The following is a 15,150-nucleotide window of genomic DNA, read 5'->3' on the forward strand; positions in this document are numbered from 1 at the left end:
GGGACAAGAGGCAGGGAGGCTTAGATAGTCCTGGGGGGCAGTTAGGGGCAGGGGTCCCAGGAGGGGGTAGTCAGGGGACAAGGAACGGGGGGAGGGTTGGGAGGTCAGGGGGGGGGCGGGAAGTGGGAGGGGCAGGGGCGGGGCTAGGGCGGGGCTCCTCCCGTCCTCTTTTTTGCTCGCTGAAATATGGTAACCCTAGGTGGTAGGGTGACCAGATGACCCGATTTTATAGGGACTGTCCTGATTTTTGGGTCTTTTTCTTCTATAGACTCCTATTACCCCCCCCCCCACCCCCTGTCCTGATTTTTCACACTTACTGTCTGGTCACCCTAACCGGTGGAACCTTAAAGATTAACAGATTTTTTGGGGCAAAAGCTTTTGTGGGTAAAAACCCCACTTCTTCAGATGCATGGAGTAAAAATTACAGATGTAGCATTATTATACTGACACATGGAGAGAAGGGAGTTACCACACAAGTGGAGAACCAGTGTCGACAGGGCCAATTCAATCAGGCCCTGTCTGATACAACCGAATTTAGCCAAGCTCTAAGATACAACCACATTTGCTCCAACCCCTCAGACAGAGACAAACACCTACAGGATCTCTATCAAGCATTCTTAAAACTACAATACCCACCTGGGGAAGTGAGGAAACAGATTGACAGAGCGAGACGGGTACCCAGAAGTCACCTACTACAGGACAGGCCCAACAAGGAAAATAACAGAACATCATTGGCCGTCACCTACAGCCCCCAGCAAAAACCTCTCCAGCGAATAGGGACTGGGAGTGGCTGGCTCATTACAAGAACAACTTTGCCTCTCCTGGAATTGACACCTCCTCATCTATTATTGGGAATGGACCAAATCCACCCTGATTGAATTGGCCCTGTCAGCACTGGTTCTCCACTTGTGAGGTAACTCCCTTCTCTTCAAGTGCCTGTATAATAATTCCTGCATTCGTAATTTTCACTCCATGCATCTGAAGAAGGGGGTTTTTTACCCACGAAAGTTTATCCCTAAATAAATCTGTTAGTCTTTAAGGTGCCACCGGACTCTGCATTGTTTTTGTGGAAACAGACTAACACAGCTACACCCTGATACTTGACACAATGTAATACAAAGCTGGCCAATTTTTTTCTGTGTGTGTGTGTGTGTGAGGGGGGCGGGGGTTTCACATCTTATTAGTGAGATTGTCTTATGGTCCCACCCCCTCCCGTTCCCTGGCATCTGGGCCCCATGTCCCCTCCCATTCCCCATCACCCCTGGGCCACAACCTCCCCCCGTTCCCAGCTTAACACCATCCCTTCCTCCCAGTTCCTCCAAGACCGTTCTAGGCCATTCTGGCAGTGTAAAGGGGCTTTAAAGTAGGTACATAGGCTACTGAGAATCTCCCCTGTCCTGGGGGGGGGGGGGGGCTCTCCAGCTGGTGTGGAGCTGGGGTAAGGGCCCTCACCCACCCTGTTCTCAACTCCTAAAATGGGGGGCAGATTGGTAGTGTGGCTAGAGTGCAGTGCCCTGTGGGTGTTCCCTGCTCCCCAGGGCCCATATGGGAGCACTGGATAAGGCAGAGCAGCCCCGAGGCTGCTGTAGCTGACATGAGGAGCCAGGCAGGGCCTGACCCAGCCCCAGGGAGCACAAAGGGGACTCAAACCCATTTTACCCCATCCCTGCCCCAGTCGCAGGAAGGGAGTAGCCGGGAACGAGGCCCAGAGCGCTCAGACAATTAATGACGCCTGTCTCTCTGCAGGGGGCTCCGGGTGCAAACTCTGCCCCACGGACTGGCAGCTGCGTGGGGACAAGTGCTACTGGGTCTCCAGAATAGGTAAAACGTGGAGCGAGAGCCGCGCCGACTGCTCAGAGAGGGGCTCCCAGCTGCTGGTGATCCGGGACCAGGAGGAGCTGGTAAAGGGGATGATACCTTCCTGCTGGAGCTGCCCCTGCAGGGCTGGGCCCTGGGTACAGAGTCCAAGGGCGCATAGGCTACATGGTAGGACATGGATTTTCAAAGCTGCTTGGGGGATTTGGACATTCTGTTAGCATTGTTAATAATGGGGTGTCCAAACCCCCTAGGCAGCTTTCACAATCCCAGCCTAAATCACTAGCCCCAGGATCAGGGGCACACAAAGGTGGCTTAAAGCCACCCGGTACCCTCCCCGCTCTGGGGTGTGCCCAGCACAGCTCAGCTGGAGAGAGGGGCTGGGTGTGTGAGGATGGGTGGCTACAGAGAGACGGGGGATGGCTGGGGATGGATGGATGGAGAGAGGGGTGTCTATGGTGGATAGTTGGATGGATAGATGGGTGTGTATGGGGGATAGTTGGATAGATAGATGGGTGTGTATGGGGATAGATAAATGGGGTGGATAATGGATGTGTATAGGGATAGATGGACAGACAGACAGACGTTCTGCTCCTGAAGTTGTCAACAACCTGGATTCACAAGAAAAGAGCCCGACAGCACGTCTGGTCACCAGCTGCCTGTCACACACTCACTGCAGGAGTTCCTAAAGGACCTGACACAAGGTTCACATCTGTTCTGGATTGGACTGTCCGTCCCTTCCCCGGAGAAGGCCTGGACCTGGCTGTACGGCTCCCGGCTGGATCAGAGCCTGTGAGTGATTCCTTGAATCAAACACTTTCCCTCCCCTCTGTGGGCAGAAGGGGCCAGGGCCAGGGGAGGTTTGGGGGGAAGGTCAGGAGCTCAGGGGGAGCCGTGTTCAGTGTCAGACGATGCTGAGACCCCAGGAGGGGGGCTGGGAGGCCCTGCTGAGAGGGGGGCTGGGTGAGAGCAGACAGGGCCATGGGGCAGGGAGGGATTTGCGCAGCGTCCAGCACAGAGATGGTGGCTGGAGCTCTGGGGGCATGAGAGGTGGCCCAGAGACGGGATGTGGAGGGAGAAGAGCAAAGGGGCCAGGCCAGAGCCCTGGGGATCCCCCAGATAATGGGGCGGGGGGAGGGGGGCAAACGGAGCAGCCGGAGAGACAGGAGGGGACCAGGAGGGGGCAGCGTCGGCCCAGCCCGGTGGGGAGGAGACCCAGAGCAGGGGAGGGAGTTGGACAGGGTCTAGCCCAGCAGGGAGGATGAGGCTGGAGCAGGTCCCTGGGCTCTGGGCAGGGACAGGCCATTCAAGACCCTGGCCACGGCCCTGATAATGGGGAGAGGGGGCAGCCCCAGGGCAGAGCTGGAGGAGACAACAGCTGCGGATCCCGTTAGAACAGGGAAGAGCCGCTACCGACTGCGTGTGATGGACCCACACGCGCTGACAGGGCCCCTCTCCTTTGTCCCGCAGGTTCCCGGTGTCAGGCCCGGCTGAGGGGAACAGCTGTGGGGCGGTGAAGGGGAATCGGATTCATTCTGACCTCTGCGGCTCTGCACTTCGGTGGATTTGCCAGAGAGACGCAGTTGCACTCTGAACGGGGCATCCGTGGCCCTTTAATAATGGCAAGGAGCCTTTCATCAATAAAAGCATCATGAGAGATCTTTGGCACGTTATCTAGCGCCTGTCATGTGAGGATCTCAAAGCACCTCCCAGGCTCAGTCAGATTCATCATCCCCATAACATGGATGGGGAAACTGAGGCACTGATAACAGAATTGACCCGGGTAGAGTTGCACAGAGCGTCAGTTGCAGAGCTAGGAATTATTGTCCCAACACTGGAATCCCTGTCCCCCTGCTCTAACCACGCCCCTAGCATAGAGCTAGGAGACAACCCCGCAGTCCTGACACCCATCCCCCCAGCTCTGACTCACTAGACCCCAGTCCCCTCCCGGAGCAGAGGATCGACTCCTACAGTAACAATGGGGCAGCTGCCCCCTCTCGGCGCATTTGTCTCAGGCTCTCGGCAGACTCAGGCAGCGTTGCTGGGTCAGTTCCGCTCGGGGCAGCTCACACCTGTCAGGGCGACTGGCTCAGGCTCTCTGCAGACTCAGGTGCTAATGGCCCACAGGAGCTGGGGCCCTGGGCTCGGGGCCACACGGGAGCCCTGGTTGCACCCTCCTACCTTTGGCGATCTGGGCCTTGCTTTCCTGGCCACGTCAACACCCTTTTGGGGGGATCTTGTGGGGGCAGCTGCACTGAGCACGGTCAGGCTTTGGGGGCACCAGCAACCTCCGCTCCACCGTAAGGAGGTTTCTGAAAGGCGCAGGACTCGGAAAGGGCAGATCTGGGGACGTGGGGGGTGGGGGGGGGCTGCCGTGTGACAATCTGCCTGGGGACAGAGCATGAAACAGTCCCTGCTGCTGTGTAAAGGGGATGATGATCCCCCCTGGGTGGCAGAGGTTCAGTCCATCGCTGTGGGGGATGGGCTCAGAGGCTCTAGTGATGGGGGCCAGAGAAGCCCCTGGACAGACTGTGCCCCTCACCCCGGTATCAGGGCGGCTGCAGCTGAAGGGGGTGGGGCGTCCGTGGCTGGCTGTGAGTACTGTTGTGGCTGAGTAGGGGGGCGGAGCTGAGGCCGGTGGGGCTGACCGGCCCCCTGCCGCCCACACGTGTCCGGGGCAGTGACTCAGTTTCCTGTGAGGTCTCACGCCTGGGCCCCTCTCAGAGGTGTGGAGGCTTCTGCTGCAGCAGGAGGGCAGCCCTGCCCCACCCCCGCTACCCTGGGGAGCTCGACTGCTGCTTTGCTGGGGACGATGCAGGACGAGGAGGACGACACGGGGCTGGTCCCGCGGCCCCAGAGGGGCAGCCTGTCCGCAGCTGGGAACCAAGGTAGTGACTGTAACCCCCTCCCCTCCTCTACCCTCCCCGCCATGGGATCAGATCTGTGTCCCAACTGGGGCAGCGCCTGTCTCTCGCTGAGTGTCTGTGCAGCGCCCGGCACGACGGGGCCCTGATCTCAGCTGGGGCAGGGACTGTCTCTCGCTGGGTGTCTGTGCAGCGCCCGGCACAACGGGGCCCGGATCTCAGCTGGGGTCTCTTGCCACTGCTGTCGCAATAATGGAGTTTGTTTTTCCCTGCAATGTCAAAGGGACAGATCTGCAACTGGTGTAAATCAGGATAAATTCTGCTGAAATCGATGCACTTGGAGTAATTCTCACCAGCTGGGATCTGGCCCCATGGACTGCACTGGGGCTACGGCCGATTGAGAGCGGCGGAGATCTGGCCAGGAGCATTTAAGGATAGAAAAAGTGTGTCTGTGACAATTGATCTTCCTGATTTGAGCTCCGTGGAGCAGGGTCGGGTGACACCAGCTGAGGATCTGCCTCTAATGCTAGCAGTGAAATAACCCCTGATCCTTCCCCCGCAGCTGCTGACCCTAAGCCCCCAACTGTCCCTGTTCCAGCTCCCCCTCCTGATCTCCGCGGGCACAGACACTGCTTAGTGGCACTGGGCGCCGGGTGCATCTCTCTGATCTTGACTGTGATCGTGCTGAGCCGTGTGGGTAAGTGCCTGGGAACAGACTCCCTGCGTCCCGGTCTCTGGGACTTGAGATTACGCCAGATCCGGTGTGCCCCACGCCCCCTGCCTTGAGTTCTGCCTGAGGAACGCAGGATCGGGCCCTGTGTGTTCTGTACTCCCCCAGTGTCCCCTGTACTCACTGGTCCCACACCCACTTTCACGGCCCGGGGAAGTATCCCATACACAGGATCCAGCCATCAGCTCCGGTGATAGACTCCGAGCATGCAGGTGTGAGATCTTTCACTCTGACATGGGCATGTTCCACACACTTCACTTCTCAGTCGGTTAATGTAGCACCAGACAGTCCTGTCTGTCTCTCCAGCTGGGTGAAATATTTTTCCAAACAAAACGTCGTGTAGTAGAAAAGTGGCCTTTTTTCTACCTTGAAATTCAACGCAAAATTGTTTATCAAAATCATTTTGGAAATGTTTCTTTTCTTGTTTATCAATTCCACACACCCCCTTGCTTTCTTTTTGATCACAATTCTTTCCCAGTCCTCCTTTAAAAAAAAAAAAAACCCAACAACCTTTTTCTTTCTGAAAATGATTTGCAAGAGAGGAAAGATGGGGAAGAAAAAAGTGGGGTGGGGAGAGAAGAAAAAAATGAAAACCAAAAGTCACGTTAAAACATTTTAAAAATCCAGTGGGGGGGGGAATGTATTCCCCCGCCCCCTACTTGAATGTCTCCCCCCCACATAAAACAATAAATAAATGAAAAACCTGCCCCCCCCCGTACAAGAACCCACTCGGGGCTCATCCCTCTGTGGGGCACCACACCGCCTCGCTACGCCGTTTCGGCTGGGTTGGGGAACACCCAGCCTGTGGCCCAGACCTCCAGGCAGGGCCGCACAAGGAGTACCGTATACGCCCCGGCCCTGGGTTAGGGCGGGGCAGCAAACAGATAGTCAGAGGCTCAGGCCCTCAGGCAGGGACTGAGCAAATAGTTCAATAGCAACCCAAGGATCCTGGTTCTGAGCGTCTGGGGCGCCCCCCCCCCCAAAAAAAACAGTTAAAAACACGATGAAGGAAAAATCAAAGAGAGGAAAAACACAAACAAAAACCCCAATAAATAAAGAAATCCAAACCATGGAGGAGAAACCCCAACGTTAAAGAAAAACAATGAACAATTTAAAAAAAAATAAAATAAAATAAAATTAATGGAGATATCCTATCTCCTAGAACTGGAAGGGACCTTGAAAGGTCATCAAGTCCAGCCCCCTGCCTTCACTAGCAGGACCAAGTACTGATTTTGCCCCAGATCCTTAAGTGGCCCCCTCAAGGATTGAACTCACAACCCTGGGTTTAGCAGGCCAATGCTCAAACCACTGAGCTATCCCTCCCCCCATTTACAAAAAATGATAAAAAATTTTTAAAAATGTAAAAACCCCCCAACAGCTCAGTCCCATGACCCCCCTCCCCGCCGCAATCTCCCCCCTTAAGGGTCTAAAAGGAAAAGGAAAAACGAAACATTTCCCGCATGTGCTAGTCTGGGATGCAGGAGCCCTGGGCCCAGTTCCTGGTTCGACTATAGATTCTCTGCGTGGTCCCTTAGCACTCGATTGCCACAGGGGTTACGGTGCAGAGAGGGGTCAGGTGGGTTTTTTCTTAAAGCGCCCAGGTGCCTAAGGCCCTTGAGGCCAATGGGAATTAGGCACCTAGGACCCAGGGAGTTAGACACCCTCAATAGCTTTGAGGAGCTGGGCATACGTGCGTCTCTGCAGCTTTTGAATGCATCCGGAGAAGTGAGGTTTTTACTCACGAAAGCTCATGCCCAAATAAATCTGTTAGTCTTTAAGGTACCACCAGACTCCTTGTTGTTTCTGCAGCTTTTGGTAGGGTGAGCACCTTTGCAGAAGGGAAAAGCAGGACACATGCAGGATCCCCTCCCCCTCCATGGTCCCACCCCCCGGGCAGACTGCATAAGAGCTATCCAGGGAGCCCAGGCTGCTGCAGGGATCCACCCAAGAGCAGCCCCCAGCCCGTGTCCCCACCCTCGGGTACATTGCCCGGGGCAGGTGGAGGGACGGGGCCTCGTGCGGGATGAGGCGGAGCAGAGAGTGGGGACTCATGGCCATGGGGTGGGGCTAAGGCCCCCCTCCCCCCAAAGAGGCTGGTGCTGCCCCTGAGCCTCAAGTGACACTGCAGGGAATCCAGGCCCGGGACTTGAACTTGCATTTCGGGAGTGTCCAGCCCCATTCAGGTCGGCCGGTCACTCTTGCTTTAGGTGCAGCCTAAACACCTTGACTAACCTGCCCTGTCTTCCTTCCCTGCCTCACAGGGACTGTGGGTGAGGGACACAGATCACAAGTTGGCTGGACAATCCCCTCGACAGACAGGCTGTGCCCCTCCCCCTGGTCTCAGGGCAGCTGCAGGCTGCAGTGGAGGGGGATGGGGGCCCATGGCTGGCTGGGAGCCCTTTCCTGACTGCGTCAACCTCTGTAGCAGCAGAGAGCCCCTGAGGCCGGATGCTCTGACCCCCTCCTGACACCTACAGGGCTGCAGCCCAGCCTCTCGGCTTCCTGTGCGTTCTCATATCCCAGCCCGAGCCTCCAATCTCTATGGCAGGACGCAAGGCGAGGAGGGGTACACGGTACTGAACATGCAGCCCCAGAGGGGCAGCTCAGGTGGCCTGTCCCCAGCCTGGAACCCAGGCTGGTCCTCTCCAGCTCAAGGTGCTCTGTGCCTCAGTTTCCCCACCTGCACAATGGGGATAACAGCCCTGTGCCCTGCCTCATGGTGTTGGGAGGCTAAATCCAGTACAGACTGTGAGGTACTGTGATACTGCCATGATGGGGGCTGGGTAACTTAAATAGATGTAAACACTGGCTGGGTTTGCAAACAGGCCCAAGGGATTTAGGCACCAAACTCCCACAGACTTTCAATTGCAGCACATTTTTAGACCCTGGCCCTTTGGGGCTGCTCCAAATCCCATTGGAATCAGCGGCTGAACAGGCTTTGGGTCAGGCCCTGTGTCTCTGCTGGTGATTTTACCCAGCAACCTCCTGTAACTTGTGCAACAGAGATTGGTCCTGGCAGAAGTCACCAGACTCGGAGACCTCCTGGACTACGACGGAGGAGACTGGGCGGATCCCCGACGCTCGCTCAGAGCATGGGGCTCTCCAGCCTTCGTACTCCCCGGCGTGTGCTTCAGGAGGTGAGGGCAGCCTTATCCTCCGCTTCTTGGGCTTACCTACAGCAAGTCCTGTGGGAGGGCGCTCCCCGCGCACCCTGCACCCCAGGCCCTCCGGAGCTTTTCATCAGGCCCCTGCCCTGTGGACCCACCCAGCCTTTCCACCCCTTCACCATGAGCCAGCTGGTTCTACCACTGATTCCCCGTGTGACCCTGGGCTGGTCCCTTAAGGCTGGAATTCCACAGGGGTTTAGGTATCTAACAATGCATCTAGGCACCTAAAACCAACCCACTAGGTACCTAACGCCTATTGAAGTCAATGGGAATTGGGCTCCTAGGGCCCAGGTTCTCAAATGTATTTAGGTGCCCAACACCCAAGGGAGTTAGGCACCTAAATCCTGTTGAGGATCTGGGCCTTGGTGCTTCTGAAAACCCCACTCGGGGCCTCTCTTCAGCTTTAACTGCCTAAACCTCTTGAATAATCTGTCCCCATGAGTCTCCCCTGCATCACAGGGAATGTGGGTGAGGGACAGAGACAGCAAGTGACAGGGGCCAGATAAACACCACAACAGACAGGCTGTGCCCCTCACCTTGGGATCAGGGTGGCTGCATCGGAGGGGGAGGTGTCTGGGAGCCCGGTTTTGACTGAATCAACTTCCGTAGCAGCAGAGAGCCCCTGAGGCCGGACGCTGTGACCACCGCCCTGATGCCCACGTGGCTGCAGCCCAGCGTCTTGGCTTCCTGTGTGATCTCACACCCCCGCCCACGTTGGTCCCGGCACCTTCGCTCACCAGGGCAGGACACACAGTGAGGAGGGCTACACTGTATTGAACCTGCAGTCCCAGAGGAGCGGGTCAGGTGGCCTGTGCCTAGCCCGGAACCGAGGCTGGTCCTCGCCACTGTGAGGAGCTCTGTGCCTCAGTTTCCCCAATTGTACAATGGGGATAACAGCCCTGTGGCCTGCCTCACAGAGTGCGGTTGGGAGGCAAAATCTAGCAAAGACTCTGAGGTTCTGATACTGCTTTGATGGGGGCTGGATAACTTAGATACAAACACTGGCTGGGTTTGTAAAAGGCCCAAAGGATTTAGGCACCCCCCATTTTCAATCCCAGCCACATTTTTAGACCATGTCCCTTTGGGGTTGCTCCGAAGCCCACGGGAGTCAGAGGAGATGGAGCTAAACGGGCTTTAGGTCAGGCCCTGTGTCTCCGTGGGGCTCTGTGCTGTGCTTTTACCCAGCAACCCCCCATCACATTGACCTCCCACCGACACTGCTTTGCAGCTTCCCACTTGGCATCAAAGAAGGGACAGACCCCGGCAGCCCCTGATTGCGAAGGAGCTGGGAGCAGAGACCCCAGCACAGCAGAATGCAGCGCCCGCCTGGAGCGTTTCCGATCCCAGCTGTGCCACCCGGCCCTGCCCGGCCCAGCAGGTAACCCCAGCTCGTGTGTCTCTGAGCCGCCCTCCGCCCCGGGCACGGCCAGTGGGAACCCAGCTGCCGTCCCAGCCCCTGGGGATCCTGCAGGGCAGGGACACGGCGCCCCCTGCTGGCTGCACCGATCTAGCCACCAGCCCCGCTCGGTGCCAGGCCATGAATGTACCTGCCTCAACTGGGACTGGGCCTGGGGCAGCGACATCTAGTGGCCGTTCAGGGTAATACCCAGCCTTGAAGATTTTAATAACAATGTCATACAATGTAATACAAAAAAACCAACAAGGAGTCTGGTGGTAGGGTGACCACATGTCCCGATTTTATAGGGACAGTCCCGATTTTGGGGTATTTTTCTTGTATAGGATCCTATTACCCCCAACCCCCGTCCTGATTTTTCACACTTACTGTCTGGTCACCCTAACCGGTGGCACCTTAAAGATTAACAGATTTATTTTGGCAAAAGCTTTTGTGGGTAAAAACCCCACTTCTTCAGATGCATGGAGTGAAAATTACAGATGGCGGCATTATTATACTGACACATGAAGAGAAGGGAGTTACCACACAAGTGGAGAACCAGTGTCGACAGGGCCAATTCAATCAGGCCCTGTCTGATACAACCGAATTTAGCCCAGCTCTAAGATACAACCACATTTGCTCCAATCCGTCAGACAGAGACAAACACCTACAGGATCTCTATCAAGCATTCTTAAAACTACAATACCCACCTGGGGAAGTGAGGAAACAGATTGACAGAGCGAGACGGGTACCCAGAAGTCACCTACTACAGGACAGGCCCAACAAGGAAAATAACAGAGCGACTAGGGACTGGGAGTGGCTGGCTCATTACAAGAACAACTTTGCCTCTCCTGGAATTGACACCTCCTCATCTATTATTGGGAATGGACCAAATCCACCCTGATTGAATTGGCCTTGTCAGTACTGGTTCTCCACTTGTGAGGTAATTCCCTTCTCTTCAAGTGCCTGTATAATAATTCCTGCATTCGTAATTTTCACTCCATGCATCTGAAGAAGTGGGTTTTTTACCCACGAAAGTTTATCCCCAAATAAATCTGTTAGTCTTTAAGGTGCCACCGGACTCCGCGTTGTTTTTGTGGATACAGACTAACACAGCTACACCCTGATACTTGACACAATGTAATACAAAGCTGGCCAATTTTTTTCTGAGTGTGTGTGTGTGTGTGAGGGGGGCGGGGGTTTCACATCTTATTAGTGAGATTGTCTTATGGTCCCACCCCCTCCCGTTCCCTGGCATCTGGGCCCCATGTCCCCTCCCATTCCCCATCACCCCTGGGTCCCAGCCTCCCCTCCTGTTCCCAGCTTAACACCATCCATTCCCCCCAGTTCCTCCAAGACCGTTCTAGGCCATTCTGGCAGTGTAAAGGGGCTTTAAAGTAGGTACATAGGCTACTGAGAATCTCCCCTGTCCTGGGGGGGGGAGGTGGGGCTCTCCAGCTGGTGTGGAGCTGGGGTAAGGGCCCTCACCCACCCTGTTCTCAACTCCCAAAATGGGGGGCAGATTGGCAGTGTGGCTGGAGTGCAGTGCACTATGGGTATTCTCTGCTCCCCAGGGCCCATACGGGAGCACTGGATAAGGCAGAGCAGCCCCGAGGTTGCTGTAACTGACACCACGAGCCAGGCAAGGCCTGGCCCAGCCCCAGATTTCAGTGAGCACAAAGGGGACTCAAACCCATTTGAACCCTGTTCCTGCCCCAGTCGCAGGAAGGGAGTAGCCGGGAATGAGGCCCAGAGCGCTCAGAGCATTAATGACGCCTGTCTCTCTGCAGGGGGCTCCGGGTGCAAACTCTGCCCCACGGACTGGCGGCTGCGCGGGGACAAGTGCTACTGGGTCTCCAGAGTAGGTAAAACATGGAGCGAGAGCCGCACCGACTGCTCAGAGAGGGGTTCCCAGCTGCTGGTGCTCCGGGACCAGGAGGAGCTGGTAAAGGGGATGATACCTTCCTGCTGGAGCTGCCCCTGCAGGGCTGGGCCCTGGGTATAGAGTCCAAGGGCGCATAGGCTACATGGTAGGATAGGGATTTTCAAAGCTGCTTGGGGGATTTGGACATTCTGTTAGCATTGTTAATAATGGGGTGTCCAAACCCCCTAGGCAGCTTTCACAATCCCAGCCTAAATCACTAGCCCCAGGATCAGGGGCACACAAAGGTGGCTTAAAGCCACCAGCACCCTCCCCCTTCTCGGGTGTGCCCAGCACAGCTCAGCTGGAGAGAGGGGCTGGGTGTGTGAGGATGGGTGGCTACAGAGAGACGGGGGATGGCTGGAGACAGATGGATGGAGAGAGGGGTGTCTATGGTGGATAGTTCGGATGGATATATGGGTGTGTATGGGGGATAGTTGGGTGTGTATGGGGGTAGATAAATGGGGTGGATAATGGATGTGTATAGGGATAGATGGACAGACAGACAGACGTTCTGCTCCTGAAGTTGTTGACAACCTGGATTCACAAGAAAAGAGCCCGACAGCACGTCTGGTCACCAGCTGCCTGTCACACACTCACTGCAGGAGTCCCTACTGGACCCGACACAAGGTTCACATCTGTTCTGGATTGGACTGTCCATCTCCTCCTCGGAGAAGGCCTGGACCTGGCTGGACGGCTCCCGGCTGGATCAGAGCCTGTGAGTGATTCCTTGAGTCAAACCCTTTCCCTCCCCTCCGTGGGCAGAAGGGGCCAGGGCTAGGGATGGGGGAGGTTTGGGGGGAAGGTCGGGAGCTCAGGGGGAGCCGTGTTCAGTGTCAGACGATGTTGAGACCCCAGGATGGGGGCTGGGGGGCCCGGCTGAGAGGGGGGCTGGGTGAGAGCAGACAGGGCCATGGGGCAGGGAGGGATTTGCGCAGCGTCCAGCACAGAGATGGTGGTTGGAGCCCTGGAGCGGGGAAGGTGGCCCAGAGACGGGATGTGGAGTGAGAAGAGCAAAGGGGCCAGGCCAGAGCCCTGGGGATCCCCCAGACAATGGGGTGGGGGGAGGTGGAGACACAGAGCAGCCAGAGAGGCAGGAGGGGACCAGGAGGGGGCAGCGTCGGCCCAGCCCGGTGGGGAGGAGACGCGGAACAGGGGAGGGAGTTGGACAGGGTCTAGCCCAGCACGGAGGATGAGGCTGGAGCAGGTCCCTGGGCTCTGGGCAGGGAGAGGCCGTTCGAGACCCCGGCCAGGGCTCTGACAGTGGGGAGAGGGGGCAGCCCCAGGGCAGAGCTGGAGGAGACGACGGCTGCGGATCCCGTTAGAACAGGGAAGAGCCGCTACCGACTGCGTGTGATGGACCCACACGCGCTGACAGGGGCCCTCTCCTTTGTCCCGCAGGTTCCCGGTGTCAGGCCCGGCTGAGGGGAAGAGCTGTGGGGCGGTGAAGGGGAATCGGATTCATTCTGACCTCTGCGGCTCTGTACTTCGGTGGATTTGCCAGAGAGACGCAGTTGCACTCTGAACGGGGCATCCGTGGCCCTTTAATAATGGCAAGGAGCCTTTCATCAATAAAAGCATCATGAGAGATATTTGACGTTATCTAGTGCCTGTCATGTGAGGATCTCAAAGCACCTCCCAGGCTCAGTCAGATTCATCATCCCCATAACATGGATGGGGAAACTGAGGCACTGATAACAGAATTGACTCGGGTAGGGTTGCACAGAGCGTCAGTTGCAGAGCTAGGAATTATTGTCCCAACACTGGAATCCCTGTCCCCCTGCTCTAACCCACGCCCCTAGCATAGAGCTAGGAGACAACCCCGCAGTCCTGACACCCATCCTCCCAGCTCTGACTCACTAGACCCCACTCCCCTCCCGGAGCGGGGGATCGACTCCTACTGTAACAATGGGGCAGCTGCCCCCTCTCGGCCCAGTTGTCTCAGGCTCTCGGCAGACTCAAGCAGCGTTGCTGGGTCAGTTCCGCTCGGGACAGCTCACACCTGTCAGGGCGACTGGCTCAGGCTCTCCGCAGACTCAGGTGCTAATGGCCCACTGGGCTCGGGGCCACACGGGAGCCCTGGTTGCACCCTCCTACCTTTGGAGATCTGGGACTTGCTTTCCTGGCCACGTTAACACCCTTTTGGGGGGATCTTGTGAGGGCAGCCGCACTGAGCACGGTCAGGCTTTGGGGGCACCAGCAACCTCCGCTCCACCGTAAGGAGGTTTCTGAAAGGCGCAGGACTCGGAAAGGGCAGATCTGGGGACATGGGGGGTTCGGGGCTGCCGTGTGACAATCTGCCTGGGGACAGAGCATGAAACAGTCCCTGCTGCTGTGTAAAGGGGACGATGACCCCCCCGGGGTGGCAGAGGTTCAGTCCATCGCTGTGGGGGATGGGCTCAGAGGCTCTAGTGACGGGGGCCAGAGAAGCCCCTGGACAGACTGTGCCCCTCACCCCGGTATCAGGGCGGCTGCAGCTGAAGGGGGTGGGGCGTCCGTGGCTGGCTGTGAGTACTGTTGTGGCTGAGTAGGGGGGCGGAGCTGAGGCCGGTGGGGCTGACCGGCCCCCTGCCGCCCACACGTGTCCGGGGCAGTGACTCAGTTTCCTGTGAGGTCTCATGCCTGGGCCCCTCTCAGAGGTGTGGAGGCTTCTGCTCCAGCAGGAGCGCAGCCCTGCCCCACCCCCGCTGCCCTGGGGAGCTCGACTGCTGCTCTGCCTGGGGACGATGCAGGACGAGGAGGGCGACACGGGGCTGGTCCCGCAGCCCCAGAGGGGCAGCCTGTCCACAGCTGGGAACCAAGGTAGTGACTGTAACCCCCTCCTCTCCCCTGCCCTCCCCGCCATGTTATCCATGTCCCAGCAGCAGGGTCAGGGCTGGGCTGCCACCCCAGGGAGGGGCCGGGGGCAGGGTCCGCATGGAGCTGGGATATTATGGGCATATGACAGACTAGAGGGTTTGATCCTACTGATCCCAGCTCCCCTCTGAGCACCTGACTCCCAGCCCTCCCTGCTCTAACCCACTGCACCCCACTCTTCCCCCACAGGTGGGATAAAACCCAGCTCCCCCAATTCTACCCCCTAGATCCCACTTCTCCCACCAACTCTCACTATTGAAATTAGCGGGATCACTCCCAGGAGTCAGGGCTGCGGGATCAGCCCCTACGGGTGCAGGGACCAGGCAGAGGTGTGAGACTTCGGGGGCTGTTTATTGGTGGGGACTGCAGAACTAGCCTGAGCTCATGACTGATGAGCAGCTGTG

The 15,150-nt window shown here is 57.2% G+C and overlaps 1 protein-coding gene and 2 long non-coding RNA genes across 3 annotated transcripts; all 3 read left to right on the forward strand.

Moving 5' to 3' along the window:
- Nucleotides 1-1,749: 1,749 nt before the first annotated feature.
- On the forward strand, nt 1,750-3,540 carry LOC135974695 (uncharacterized). Its single transcript, XR_010591806.1, has 3 exons — nt 1,750-1,901; nt 2,495-2,607; nt 3,286-3,540. It is a non-coding gene; the product is annotated as an uncharacterized LOC135974695 (long non-coding RNA).
- Nucleotides 3,541-4,441: 901 nt separating this feature from the next.
- Nucleotides 4,442-12,106, forward strand: LOC135974840 (killer cell lectin-like receptor subfamily B member 1C). Its single transcript, XM_065563870.1, has 5 exons — nt 4,442-4,703; nt 5,278-5,376; nt 9,805-9,954; nt 11,760-11,914; nt 12,083-12,106. Exons 1-5 carry the CDS (start codon nt 4,628-4,630, stop codon nt 12,104-12,106), a joined length of 504 nt encoding a protein of 167 aa, XP_065419942.1. The 5' UTR covers nt 4,442-4,627.
- Nucleotides 12,107-12,491: 385 nt separating this feature from the next.
- Nucleotides 12,492-13,470, forward strand: LOC135974696 (uncharacterized). Its single transcript, XR_010591807.1, has 2 exons — nt 12,492-12,608; nt 13,292-13,470. It is a non-coding gene; the product is annotated as an uncharacterized LOC135974696 (long non-coding RNA).
- The last annotated feature ends 1,680 nt before the right edge of the window (nt 13,471-15,150 follow it).

The sequence above is a fragment of the Chrysemys picta genome, chromosome 12, assembly GCF_011386835.1.
Source record: "Chrysemys picta bellii isolate R12L10 chromosome 12, ASM1138683v2, whole genome shotgun sequence".
Classification (NCBI taxonomy): domain Eukaryota; kingdom Metazoa; phylum Chordata; order Testudines; family Emydidae; genus Chrysemys; species Chrysemys picta.

Coding starts and splice junctions, on each gene's coding strand:
- LOC135974840 (XM_065563870.1), top strand. CDS start 4,628: ATGCAGGACGAGGAGGACGACACGGGGCTGGTCCCGCGGCCCCAGAGG. Junction 4,704..5,277: donor GTCCGCAGCTGGGAACCAAG/GTAGTGACTGTA, acceptor TCCCTGTTCCAG/CTCCCCCTCCTGATCTCCGC. Junction 11,915..12,082: donor TCCGGGACCAGGAGGAGCTG/GTAAAGGGGATG, acceptor CAAACCCCCTAG/GCAGCTTTCACAATCCCAGC.